Source organism: Larus michahellis, chromosome 6, assembly GCF_964199755.1.
Source record: "Larus michahellis chromosome 6, bLarMic1.1, whole genome shotgun sequence".
Classification (NCBI taxonomy): domain Eukaryota; kingdom Metazoa; phylum Chordata; class Aves; order Charadriiformes; family Laridae; genus Larus; species Larus michahellis.
Window position 1 is genome coordinate 49,626,554 of NC_133901.1, and position 14,352 is coordinate 49,640,905.

Sequence of the window (14,352 nt, forward strand, 5' to 3'; positions counted from 1 at the left end):
GAGACAAATGACAGTTAAGAAGACATAAGGATAAAGGGGATTGCAGTTTGAGCCTCAAGACATAACATCCTCTCCATTTTAAAAACTAAGTATTGCATCGGCAGTAGTGGAGGACAATAAATGGACAAGTCAGAATTCTAAAAGTGCTGAATGCAGATTTGTCACAAACTGTACGTTCCTGTACTTGATGTTTAGCCAATTCTCACATTCTGTGAAATTCTACACATCAATAATTTTATACCTACACTTAAGAACAAAGTGTATATAACTGATAACATATAACACAAATATCAGCACTTAAGTGTATGGTACACCAGAAAACAGAGCTGTACTTCAAAAACTCTGAAATACAGCTGACATGTTGAGGTCACTACCTATGAAGTTCTATGAAGTTACCTTGTTCAACAGAAAAGCAGAATAGCAGCTACCGAACATTTAACAAGCTGCGGGCTGCAGAACATACCTGTCAATATACTTGAAGCACCACAAGAGCAACTTTGTGCTGGTTTAACATCCACAGAAGCTCTATCAAGCCAGTAACGTATATACAAACTCGTAATACATCAAGTAGCACTTTCAGTGCCATTTAATCCAGGCAGCTCTCTACATCACATACAAGTCCTGTTCCATCCTGAAGCCTTCCTTCTCCCACAGTATTTTATCATCATCCCTGTTTGAGTATTCCAGAGGCTGTGTAGTAGAGTGCCATCTGGGATGGAAAGTTTTAAAAGCCAAGGTAGCTATCACTAGACTAGTAAATGTATGTTCAGAAACATTACGCTGAAACTTCTGGGCAAGCTCTCCCCAACTTCAGCATAGTTGTTTCTCGTAACAAAATGCAGGATAGCAGAACTTGACAGCTTTTCAAGCTGCTGGTTTTGGCTGGGGTAGAGTTAATTTTCTTCATAGTAGCTAGTACGGGACTACGTTTCAGATTTGTGCTGGAAACAGTGTTGATAACACAGGGATGTTTTAGTTATTGCTGAGCAGTGATTACACAGAATCAAGGCCTTTTCTGCTCCTCACACCACCCCACCAGCGAGGGCTGGGAGTGCTCAATAAGTTGGGAGGAGACACAGCCGGGACAGCTGACCCCAACTCACCAAAGGGATATTGCAGACCATATGACATCGTGATCAGCATATAGAACTGGGGGAAGAAGGAAGGGATGGACACTTGGAGAGATGGTATTTGTCTCCCCAAATAACAGTTAGGCATGATGGAGCCCTGCTTTCCTGGAGATGGCTGAACACCTGTCTGCCCATGGGAAGCTATGAATGAATTCCTTGTTTTGCTTTGCTTGTGTGCGCGGCTTTTGCTTTACTTATTAGACTGTCTTTATCTCAACCCAAGAGTTTTCTCACATTTACCCTTCTGATTCTCTCCCCCATCCCACCACGGGGAGTGAGTGAGCAGTTGGGTAGATCTACCTGTTGGCTGGGGTTAAACCACAACACAAACACATAGAACTGAGTACATTAATTGTTTGATTTCTATAAAGAAAAGAGGTACATAGATTATACCACTCAACGTATTTTTGTAAATAATCTAAACACATGAGCTAGTATATACTAACAGCTAGCCTTGTGTTTTCAATTAACATGTATTTCCATGTTTGTGTTTGTTTCAGCTAAATATTTGAATTAATTAAGTCCCAAGACACTAGAACTTCCATGCTTAAAACTAGATATTAACATTCCATTGGCAAAAAGAAGAAAGATCCATACACTCCATTGGTACTGGATACTGCAGTTGTGTCATTCCTTAACTGACACCGCATTTGGTAAAAATGCCTTTCTGGGCAAAATGGGAAGAGTCTAAACAATCTCCTTCCAAGTCACAAAGTTTAAAAATTCAACAACTTTAAGCAGAAATTTAAGATCATCGCTGTGATCAGCATTTTCTAATACAAGCTTTGTGCACCACAATCTGGAAAGTCCAGTGTTTCTACTGTTAAAAAGAGAAACTTGGCTGTGCAAATCCTTAGCATGTTCAACCTGATTAACATAACACTGGCTACATTTCAGTGCAGCGAAAATCACCCTTCCCTTCTTGAGGGGCTGCAAAGCTGCAAAATATCTGCACTCTTACAATATTGCACTTTTTTGTGGCACAACATGAGGTATAGCGGTTACTTGGCTACAGTTTGCTCCTCTGTAAAAATAAAAATTAAAAAAATATGTTAGAAGTCACATATATTCTGTAAAGTGACATTGTAAGATTAAACATAATATTTAGCATTCTGGAAAATGCTAAATTACAAGTCTTTGAAGCAAGACACTGAGATATTAAATTGTTACAGTCTCACCAAATTTATCACTTTCAGCAGCACATGTGAACTGCTACACCCTTATTTTTGCTGTTCAGTCACACTGGACACCTGCATTGATTCAAATTTCACAGATTACTACCAACCAACTAAACCTAAAACATAGTGAGTAAGCAGCAATAGTTTCCTGAAAAGCGTGATTTCACAATTCATAGGTTATTTGGGAAATACGTATCTGCAACAGACACAGAACACCTATGTACTTCACAGCCTCCTTGACTCTCTCCAGTCCCTTCTCTTGCACGGGTGTACTGATACCTAATAATTTGAGAATTATGTTCTTACTTAACTTGACTAACCTATTGCAAAAGAAGCAAGAAACAAGTGACAACTCCTCCACCTGCACAAATTAAGGATATATAATTGACTACACACAATCAGTATGTATGTGTACATATATATGCATATGCATACACAGGAGTACGAATATGTATATGAATAGTACATATACTTTTAAAATTGTAAACTAAGAATGAGATCTTTATACAAATCTAAAACTTGCATGGACACAGAAATACACTGTCCATCTAACAGGCAAAACTACAGGAACAGCAGCAACGTACTTTACAGAAAGCTTGGATGTACACTGCATTTGCACTCTAAACTCTTGACAACAATATATATTTTTTGAGTTTGCCTTTTAACTTTGGACTACATGAAGAGTGAGTGGCAATTATAAGTTCAAGCAATGTAATTCATTAAATATAAATAGATCTTCACCTGCTAATTAAGGCAATTTGTTTGGAAATTGTCAAGATGATTGATTTTTCACAAATAGCCAGTGTTTCACGCATTACTCTTATCACAAGTTGCAGAAGTAATGAAGTGAAACCAAACTGGATAAAAACAAAACAAAAAACCCTACAAAACAAAAAAATCCCACATCAATACTGAGCTACCCCCTTCAATCACTTTTAAAAAGTCAACAAAATTAAATGTAACTGAACGATCTGGAAAGCTGTGTCCAACATCATGATTATGCATTACTAATGTTCTGCTGTTATAGGCATTTTTAAAAATATGGTCCTGTTTCAAGTCAGCTGCTGAACATTAGCAGAGTTGTATCTAACTATCACACAGTATTGTTATCATCCCATACTGCCGTGCACTTCAGTAGAAGAGCAACATCAAAATATCACTGAAAGCTTATTATTAGTTACTGGCACAGAGACAGAGGAATATTTTGAGCCTTTGATACTGGCATGTCTCACTTAAAAAAAAAAAAGATGATATCCCCTTCTTTCTTTAAAAAATTTTGTATTTTTTCTTGCTGCAAAATGTTATCATGTACACAATAGTAACTAATAGTAAAGGAAGACAAGTTGAAAATGTCACCTTTTTATTGCTCTGTAACAGCCTCATGCTGCTGTGCAGCTGTAGTGGACACTTAATATTAAATTCTTATGCTAAGACATTTTACAGTCAGAAAGCCTTAATAAAATATGTTTGGGACATCTGGGTGTTCCAATTGCACAACAGCCTGCTGTATGCCTAGTCTTCCATTTACAAATATTTTAGATCTTACAAAACCATACCTTATGCTAGTATTTCTATAGGGTTTCATTATGCCCTTAAAAATAAGGCCAAACAAGGCACCTTCTAAGCCTATTCTCAGCATATCCATTTCGGTCACAAAGGAATATAGTTAAGCCCCATGTAACACAAGATTTGAATTTAACAAAAATCATTTATACAGGTAGTTAAAAGAAAACAGCAGTAGTATCAGATTCATAGCATCTGAATAGCTATAAGCTCTCAACTAAGAACATCCTTCTCTCATCCCACTTACCTACGCAACATAAATGCAAGTGCATAAGATAACATTTACCATTAACCATAACTTCTCTGACACTAAAAGGTCCTCAGAACTATTATTCCACAATTCCAGAGTTCAGACAATTTCCCTTGCATCACTTGTCTGCAAAATCACTTTAGCATATAGACCTTAAACATACAAATAGCCTGTAGGACTATTCACATGCTTTCCTTACTTAGGTCTCAAGTAAAGGCAATATTTGGCTAAGGAGTTACATGCTTACATACTGACTTAGAGGAGTATCTTCAGTGAAGATTTCATTCATTATGAAACTTTCATAGTCTTCCAGAGTGACACATTCACAGAAGCCAAGCCTAAAAGCCTTGGCCTTATGTAAGCAGGGCTGCCGCAGAAAAAACCCACGCTGTTCCACCACTGCCCAGCTCCTCACGCAGCTGCGCTAACTCCACCACCTCCAGTACTGAGATACTACTGCAATTCCAAAGAGTTACCATCTGTACTCCTGGGTCAGAAACAGCGTGAAATCCGATACACCAAGTTTTGAGGGTGGAGAGAGAAGGTGGGCGAGTCGCCTTGAATTATCATTGAACTTGGAGTCCATAATTTTAGGCACTTCTTTAGCAACCGAAGCACTGATCAAAATAACTACGTGATGAAGAGCACCAGTTCACTTCACGATAGCACCCCGTCCTAAGAGCAACCGTTTTAGGAAGCAAAACCAGTCACAATAATTCCTTTCACTGAACGTTAAGTTCAGGGTTTGTCATTCTTTGGTTATCGCTGACAAACTGACGACGACGCCGTTCCAACAGAGCGCTACGAGCCGAGACGGTTAGTACTACCCTGCTCCTCGTTATTTGGGATTCATTTAAAACCAGGTTCCAACCAGGACACGCCACAGCGATGCTGCACGGTCCGACGGCGCTGCCGGAGCCCCACCACACCCGACCCCGCCGCGGCTGGCGCCCGCCCGCCCTCAGCCTCTACCTCCGACAGCGGCATGGCCGCAGAGCCCCACCGCGCCCCGGCCGCCGCCCCGCCGGCCACCCCCGGGAGCCCGGCCCGGCGCATCACTCCTCAGGGCTCTCCCCCGGGCTAGGGCGGGCAGCCGCGCCGGGGCTACCCGGACGGACGAGGACCGACACCGGGACGACCGTCGGGCGGCGGCTGGCGACACCGGCGCGCGCCCACCTGCCCGCCAGATATCAACCTCAGGCACCCCGGGAGCGGGTGACCCCCTCCCCTCCCGGCCGCGGCCCGTCGGGCTGAGGGGACGGCAGGGAACTGGCACGGCTTCCCCGGGCGGGGGGGCGCCGGGCTAGGCTGCGGTGAGCCGCTCGGCGTTACCTGAGGGTAGGCATGTTTCCCCGTCCGCCCGCAGCAGAGCCCGCTGTGCAGCAGCGGCGTCGCCTACTCCACTCGCGCCGCCCGCCTCAGCCGCGACTGAGCCGCCGGCCGCCGCTCGCCCCACCCACCCGCGCGCCGCCCGCCCCGCCCCGCCCGCGCCTCTCGCCATTGGCTGTGGGGCGGCCGGCGGGGGCGGGCCCGGGCGCCTCGAGCGGCGGCGGCAGGGCGCGAGGAGGTGGCGGCGGGGTCGGGGCGCCGGCTGACGGGCCCGAGCCCCGGTTCGGGAGCTTCGCGGTACCGGGCGGCGCCGCCCGGCCGGCGCCCCGGGCTCCCCGGCCGCCATCTTTGGTACGGGCAGGGAGCACGCACCGCCCACACACCTCCTCCTGTCACCTCCCTCCCCCGGCCCGAGGAGGCACTGATGGTGGTCAGCGCTAATTAAAAAAAAAAATAAAATGACGTTTAATCGAGGTAGCGAGGAGGTGCGGCGTTCCAGCCGCACTGCCCACATTAAAGATGGCCAGCGGAGCCCCTCAGCTGTCACGGGGCGGTGGGAACTGCCATGCTCCCAAGGGGACCCCGAGACTGCTGACTGGCACCTCCCCGACACCCCATTTTTACACACAAGAAGGCATTTTCACTCTTTTTATTGGTGCGTTGGGTCACGCCTTAACATCACCTCAGGAGGCCACCTGGGAAGCCTTCCTCCCTGGCCACCACCGACGGGCATCAGCCCCCATGGCCATCAAGGAGCGGGGCAGGGCCACGCGGACACGGGCTCCCACTCGCCTTCCAGAGAGGAGCTCGATTTTATCCCCAGGTTGCTGAAGGGCCTGGAAGCCACCTGTGGCACATTACTCCATCTTTCCAACCCACCAGAGGGCAAGAGTGGAGACACAAAAGAGACGTGGGCCTGTCTGCCACCGTTTGCGGGGGAAAAAGGGGTAGGCAGCCCTTCATCACCCAACCTCTTTCTTGTCCGCCCAACGTTCAAGCAGAACTGCTGTACCGGAAAGGGAAAGTGTCGGTAAAGCCAGGTTCCTGTTCTTCACTCGTCCACTCACTTGCTCTTCATTTGGCTGTCAAAGTCATTGCTACCCTGTGCAGATTTGGCACTTTTTTTGTTAACTTACCAGCACCAGAAACTCTGATTCATTAAACTAATGTCAGAAGAGGTTGTTTTTGCCAAAAGTGAATCCCACATTGTTAAGTACTGCTGTGTCACCTCTAATTAAATATTTGAACTTTACAACTTCCTAATCATGTGGTTATTAGCCTTAGTTTCCCTTCCTCTCCACCTACAAAATGGGAATATTGTACTCAGAAAAATTAAAGCCAAACTTTTCAACTACTTGCTGATTTTTGGGTGTGACAGAAGAGATGCCAAAATTTGAGATGTTCATGATGTTCAACAACCTATACTGTCACATAAAGGTAACAGGAATATTTACGTTCAATACCTGATGTAGGAAAAAATTCCTAGGTTCTCTAAACTGGACACCCAAAAATTAACCACCACTTACAAAATTCTCATTACTAAAATGTGTCAGCGGTCTTGAAACGTCAAACTAATTGGAGTGGGAAAAGCATCCATCCCTTTACTGCCACAACACACAGTACAACAGGTTCCTAAATCCTGATGAAAGATTTTGCACTCTAATAAAATGTAAATACTGTATTTGGATATATAATGACTGTATCCTCTGATCCACACTGAACAATAGATTATTCCTAGTTTAACAATTTCAGTGCCTAATAGCCAAACCTCTGTAACTGAAAAGGTGGGGGGGGGGGGGCAATCCCATCAGAGGCAAGTATAACAATAGCACTACCACAGCTTGGTCTTGTTGGTCCCATTGGTTTACCCCTTGGGTAAAGTCCCACGTATTTTAAATAACAAATCAATTTTTTTAAAAATCAAGTTGCAGATTCCCTCATAAATAATTGCTTGGCTTTAACAAGCACATAAGAATATGTGAAAGAAAATAGATACAATACATTAACATAATGTATATTTATAGTAATTTGTAACATACAACTGCATATTATGAATATTAAGCTACAGAGTCCAAATGAGGTACCATCAAATGTTTCTAACTTTTTACCAGTTCAGCAAGATAGGATCAAAAGGGTGTTTTTCTAGAAAATTAAACAGCCCTTCATGAAATAGCATGTATGACACCTCAACAGCATTTGCCAATAGCACGATAAATTTCTAGCTATTCCCAAGTGGAAGCAAGACAACCGTCTTGCCTGTACTATCACATACCCGCAGGATCTACCGTTACTGATGTCTTCGAGGCATCATCTACCACTATGCGTTTTTTGGTCACTTGCCAGGGAACTTCTAGACATCCTGACACGTAGGTGGAGCAACAGCAACCAGGGTATCCCTGGAAAAAATGGTCATTTATCTCTTATGGTCATTCATAGACTAACTTTATGATGCTTGTGCCACAAGCCCGACTCGTAGTCACAGCACATATGTGCTGGGCAGCCAAGCTGAGTTTGCTCAGCCTCCCTGACACCTTCCAAACTCGCTCTGCTTGCGTGGAGCAGCTGTCCTGTGCCTTCACATGTGTTTTGTCTCCAGAAATCCCTGACGGAAATATGGAATTCACAGCTTTTGCATCTAAAAATGTATAATACCTGACAGGGTCTAGCCACAATTTCAACTGCTTCTGTTAGTATACTGTGAGGAAGAGATCTTCATGACCACACGAGTTCCTCTATGTATGATGAACAATTATTCCTCAGGTGATTTCACTAAAACACTTCCTTTTCAAGCACGGTGTGAATTAAAAGTGAACTGCACCCCTATCTGATATAACAAATGGTAAGCATGTGAGAACTTTTAAAATTCCACTTTATTGAAGTAATCCACAAAACTACATATTTTATACATTTGTAACTTGTGTATCCAAGATACAGGCAATCTAGGCCTCAGCCTTGGACTAATGTGTTATGTTTTACACCACAAAGACTTGGTATAAATCGTCCAGTTTACAATACATAAACAAAAAGTTCTCCACTAACCCCCATATTTCACCCAATTTCTTCAAAGTATAAAACTAAGGGTTAATCTTAAATAAGCTGCCCGCTCTTCCGTCTTCACAAGGCAGAAGGTTGATCTTTTACATAATGGCCTCAGCAGACATTATAAAATGGGACTAGCAAGCAGAAAGTCCACAAATTCTCTTTCAATAACAGCATTTTGCAGAGCTTGCACATCTTTTCTACTAGAACAGTGGTTGTTTTGAAAACTTTTCTGCAGAGTGAATTTCATATTTTGCAACCTAAAATAAGATGCATTTTTATCTTGTATGGATCTAGTAGTAAAGTATTAAAAAGATTTTTTAATTATTATTTTACAATTCCATAGCATAATCCCATTTCTTTTAATGCAGCTTCACAGACCATACAGCTGTAAGAGCAAAGCAAAGTCTATAAATCTGCTAAATCTTCATCACATTGCAGACCGCTATGCTTTTTTTTTTCTTAGTCCAGTCAAATAGCCCACCCTTGAGACAGTTACAACTGCTTTGTATCACTGAATATACAATGAAAAGAAAAAAAAACAACAAAAATCTCTCCCTGTAAATGAAATCCCAAGGTAGCGTAAAGCCAACAAGTAGCTTTATGTTACCATATCCTTCAAGTGTGCAACAGCTTTGACTGTGGGCAAACAATCATTACAGATATGATTGCAGTTCAAAATGGAAAAAAAAAACCTTTCCCTTCAGTGAATTCTGCGTAGCACTTCCCTCCTTCACAGAAAATGCTTTGATATTTATTATGTAAATAATATTAGTATGTAAATTGAAATTATTTAAGAAGCAATTTCTGTAAGTAGAAAATGAACAGGCTTGAGAAAACAGTGTTCACATTGTATCTGCAAGTTCAATTTACTTTTTTCAAGAAGGTAAGGTTTTCCAACACAGTGCCAGCAAATAGTAATTAATGACCTTTAGATAGCAAGCCGGTCCCTGCTTCTGAAACTGGTTTTGTGAAATACTTGTGTACCATACCTGTGTAAGTAACTACTCAAATTCAATATCACAACCTTGAATCACAAGCCAGAGTTTTGCTTCAAACATTTCCACATCAAGTATACCTCAGCAGTAATAGAGTAAGCCAAGGTCTTGTTCTACAGAAAGCGCACTTCACACTATTGCATTGACTCTGTATTCAACTACCTCCACGTTCGCTCAAGCCTTCTTTCAAGGCACCTTCCTTGTCGGGTTATAAGTAATATTAGTAGATCCAATTAGATGAGTAATTCTACACAAGCTGTTTCATTAGCTGAAAAAGAAGGAACTCGCAAGTCTCGGGAAAATTCACAGGAACTTCCAAGATTCATGATGAAATCGGCGTATTTGCACCGGCTGCCCTCCCACGGGTAATCAAGCATGCAAGGCAGCTCTAGGGACAAGACTAGTCCTGTTGGCTTCAGGGAGGCAGCACACAAAGTCAGAGGTGTACTTTTCTGCAGGGTATTAGTAAAGGCTACTATTATGTCTAAACTACGGTTGTTCGTCAGTGTGACTCTTCTGCCAGGTGGGCTGCAGGTAACATCAGTAATGAAAGAGAGAGACACCAGCCATGCTCGTGGTCCAGGGCAGAAAGAGCCTTCCCACGACCTCCTCTTTCCTCGGGTTACACACTCCCTCATGGAAAGCAAGGACTTACTTTAATTAAAAGGATGAAAACACCGTAACAAGCTTCTCCAATACGAGAACACAAAACTGTGGAAATATGACACATGCTGTGAGAAATCCCACGGGATTACATCAAAGGCCAGGCAAAGACACGCGTCAATCTAAACAGTAATTTGAGAGTTACATTTCTGAACAATGGAAACGAGCGCCTGAACCGTCAGTGCAAAGTATTTTCCATGCTGCAAGTCATTCCGGTTTTGGTTATATTTCTGTCAACACGACTTTGAAGGGAAGGTTGCTGCTGTTATGTCTTAAATCAAGCAAAATTAGCCAAGTCTGTTGCTAGTGTCTTCAAAATTATTTGTTTGTCTGCTTTCTACAAGGGCCTAAATATCCATCTGAAGAAAAAAGTCTATTGCTTTTGTTCTTCTGTGAGCAAACACAGCAAGGTGCTAGTGTCTCAGGTCTTTTTTTGTACTACCAGGCCATTAAGAGTACTGACATGGAAAAAGTTACCCATATTTGCAGATATGAGCAATTGGAAAGTGAGAAAAGTACAGGCCATGAAGACAGAAACTGAAATGAATACAAATGGGGAGCGAGGTGAAATTAAAAATTAAAAAAAAAGAAAAAAAAGAAAAGCCAGAGATAGTAAGAGAAAGAAAAATTATTTACTGAATTCTAACTGAAAGCTTTGTCACAGCTAATTTAAAATATTCAGAATCTTCTTTCATTTGCAGAGAGCTGATGAAGGAATAAGCTAAATTAAAAGCCAGCTCATTAAGAAAATTAAAAATGTATGAAATTAGCAATATTTTTACAGTCATGGGTATGAAGCTGTCTAAAATCTCGTGGAACAGTAATGACAAAGGCCTGCTTTTGATAACAATTACCCAGGGTGTTTGATAATTTATTCTGAAAAGAGATATTTAATAGTAACAGAAGAAGAATAATATTGTACCTTGTACTTTTAGTATGAAGTATTTATCAAATTCAATGCTTACATTGTCTCCATGTAGATAAACTGATTTGTCCAAACAGCCAGCTACGTCAGGACTATTCAATCAATACAGCAGCTGCAGAACAGCCAGGTCATAATGCAGCAGAGGGGACTTCACAGCAGAGGATTTCACAAGTTTGTTAATTTTTTCTTCTGTACATGTGCATATTTCAGTACAGACATGTCCATATGAGCTCAAACATTTCTACAGAGAACATCCAAATTCTTTCGTAACTGCAGTCTGTTAATAGAAGTCTGTTTGCAGTTTTCACAGACTTCCAAGATAAAACCAAACCAAATATAAAAGGACACAAATCCTTAGTAATTCTCCTCTAAAGTAACACTTCACGATGTTTCCAGTAAGTTGATGCTACCGCTCAGCGACAAGCCGTTTGCAGTTTTGCAAGCCTATTTTCTGTTCAAACAGAACAGTTTACACACACAATGATATTTTATTTCACGCAGCAGAGACATAGTCAGAAGCCTGGAACAACACAGCACGCATTAATAGATCTTGCCTAAAGCCCACTGGTTTTAGCGGGGATTTGCACCCGTCAATAAAGACAATGCAAAACCTGCCGCCCAGCAGATTAATGTCAGCACAACGCATTGTTGAGCTGGGAACGCTGGTTTGGGTCTCGGGCTTTGTGCTCTGCTCAATGGGTGGCAAAGGCCGGCCATCCGATACTGCTTTCAAACAACTTTAGCTGAACCCGGTCAGCTTTGCCTACCTCATGAGGGAGCAATATTTGCTTTCCTTTGCCTGAAAGGATCAAAAGGCACTAAAAAAAATAATAAATAAAATGTATCCATGAAACCTCCCTGATGCCACTTTGAGAGAGACAATGATGAAAAAAAATATAGGTGAAGGACATGTTTGTTGTTGTTGACAAGGTACATCTTATATTGCAGAGTGGAATTTCAGGGTTTTTTACGTCGTTGTTTTATACTAAAATAGTTTTCATGGTAGCCACAGGAAAGACTGAGGTTCATACAGTATGGGAAAGTAAGGTACAAGATCATCCTTGTTGAGTCCATTAGACATGGTCTTCTGAAGAGGCTGGAGAGTCTCAGATCTAGAGAATAAGGAAGTCTCCTCTAATTCTTGAGACAACAAACATGAAGTCATTACCTCCCAAAATTTTTGAGTGATTTTTCCACTTCTTTTCTAATCTGTAGGTTAACTGTTTCCAATACTCCCAAGCATATGTCGCAACGCTTTGCATTAACAACCGAACCTCATTACAAATACAACAAAATCAAGGAATCTTGACCATTCTGGTACCTTCCGTACTGGCTCTTAACATGGGACAAAGTCCAACAGCAGCACTCAGCCAAACACGCTCCTGCTGCTCCTCCGTTCAAGGGAGTGCGGAGGTCCGACATATCTACACCAATCACCTCACCCGCTTCACAAGTCCAACCTGCGGCCCACAGCACACGTTAACTTTATTTAATCAGCAGCTGATTATGGCATTTCTCCTCTTACGAAAGAGGGCTGGAGTCTAGTTTACACTTTATTTTGAAATAACTTGAAATGGAATTAGAGTCCACAAGTTTTAACAATGTTCCCCATGTTTTATCCATCATACCTCAGAAAAGTATTATTTCACTTCAATCAGTTGTTATTGGAGCAGGTCACCATGGGCTTTCATTCCATTGTAAACATCCTTTACATTTTTAACTTCATACTTCAATAATGTTCTCAATTTTTTGAATTTTCATGTTTAGGCTCAAAGCACTTTCCTCTAATGAGCTTTATAAACAGGAACATTGCAATTCCCTGTTCCTTGTCCCACCTTGCTTTAAGGCCCATGGAAATAACTGTTGCTTTTTAATGACAACCTTACACTGCCGCCTGCCATTTATTTGCTTTCAGAGCTCAGTTACATTTTTCCTCTTCCACTATCTGCAACTGAGCTTGTCAACTATTATTAGACTTGAAAAGTCACTCAGATGCCAAAGGAGCAAGTACCCTGACTTTGACAAATTTAATAGGATTAGTTCTTTCAGTAAGGACATCAGTACCAAAAGGGACTGTTCTCATGTCTGTGCTAAAGTACATCTCTTTTATGCTATATTTGAGCAAGGTATTAGTTATCGCCAAAGTAATTTTGGACCTTTCAAGCCTCATGTCATTAATCCTCTTCATAGACTGAATACTTGGAAGATTGGCTACCTTACAGTTATATTCATGTGAATAATCCCGAGAAAACAGATCAGAAACTGCACCAACAAGAGCTCCACTACAGCTCTCTTGGTACACATTTTGGCCGTGCTTCCTGCATTGAGAAACCTTATATTTTTCTGCTATGACATTTAAAAATAAATGACTTCTTTCTGTGCAGGCCATCGGTCAGGTGGGGCTCAGTCAGTGATATACACTTCTTCACACAAATAAGGAAGTATAGCAAATAGCACAGGTTATTTCAATAGAAGACACTTAAAAACATCCCACGTGTCCTGAAGAAAATATATCTGTTACGGAGGATTTTTAGATAGCCAAATTCCTGGCTAACGGGGACGGACACTCCCTCAAGGGCATTAATCGGGGCTGCTCTTCGGGGACATTCTCGAAGAGGAGGCACAGGGGGTGACAGCCCCAGCCGCGTTCCCAGCACCGGTTGCTGTAGGTGCGGGGCAGCACCCCCTTACACACCACGGCCCCCTCCGCAACCGCCTTGGCGTGAACCCACCCCGGCCCCGCGGCGGCGCCGGCCCCCCGCACACCCGCGGGCCCCGCCGCACCGCTCCCGCCCACCACCGCCTCGGCGCCGCTGGCCGAACGCCGGGGCCGGGGGCAGCGGTACCGGCGGCAGCGGGACGGCCCCGCCGCCCGCCTCCACGTGCGCCCGGCGCCGCCGGGAGAGAAGCGCGGTCCCGCGGCGGGGCCGCCCGCCCCGCACCGCGCCCGGCCCGGCGGGACCTTCCCGGCGTGACTTTGACCGCGGCGGCACGTGTCCCGTCCTCCAGCGGGGGCAGCACCGGCGGCACCCCGCCACCCTCCGGTACCCGCTGGGGCTTCTTCGCGACGAAGAGCCCCTCCCGCGGCCCCGCCGCCCCTTTACCTCAGTTGCTTTGGCTCCAGCTTGAGCTTCTTGGCTTGCGGCTCCCCCGCTGCCATCTTCGCGCTGGGCGGCGTGTGCGGCGCCCTCCGTTCGCCTCGGCCCGCCCGCCGGCCCCGGCCCGCCCCGCCGACCGCGCCGGCACCGCCACCCGGTGGGCGGGGGCGGCGGGGCGG

General features: G+C 43.8%; 1 protein-coding gene across 2 annotated transcripts in view; it reads right to left on the reverse strand.

Moving 5' to 3' along the window:
- The window catches only part of ADK (adenosine kinase), a 298,671-nt gene extending 284,333 nt beyond the window's left edge, over positions 1-14,338 (reverse strand). The window contains exon 1 of one of the 2 annotated variants that reach the window (XM_074590930.1): positions 14,180-14,338. In XM_074590930.1, the coding sequence (XP_074447031.1) occupies positions 14,180-14,235 (56 nt within the window). In that variant the 5' untranslated portion in view covers positions 14,236-14,338. Of the gene's footprint in view, positions 1-5,453; positions 5,591-14,179 lie in introns of those variants that run through there. The other variant, XM_074590931.1, reaches the window with a different exon arrangement.
- Between the last annotated feature and the right edge of the window lie 14 nt (positions 14,339-14,352).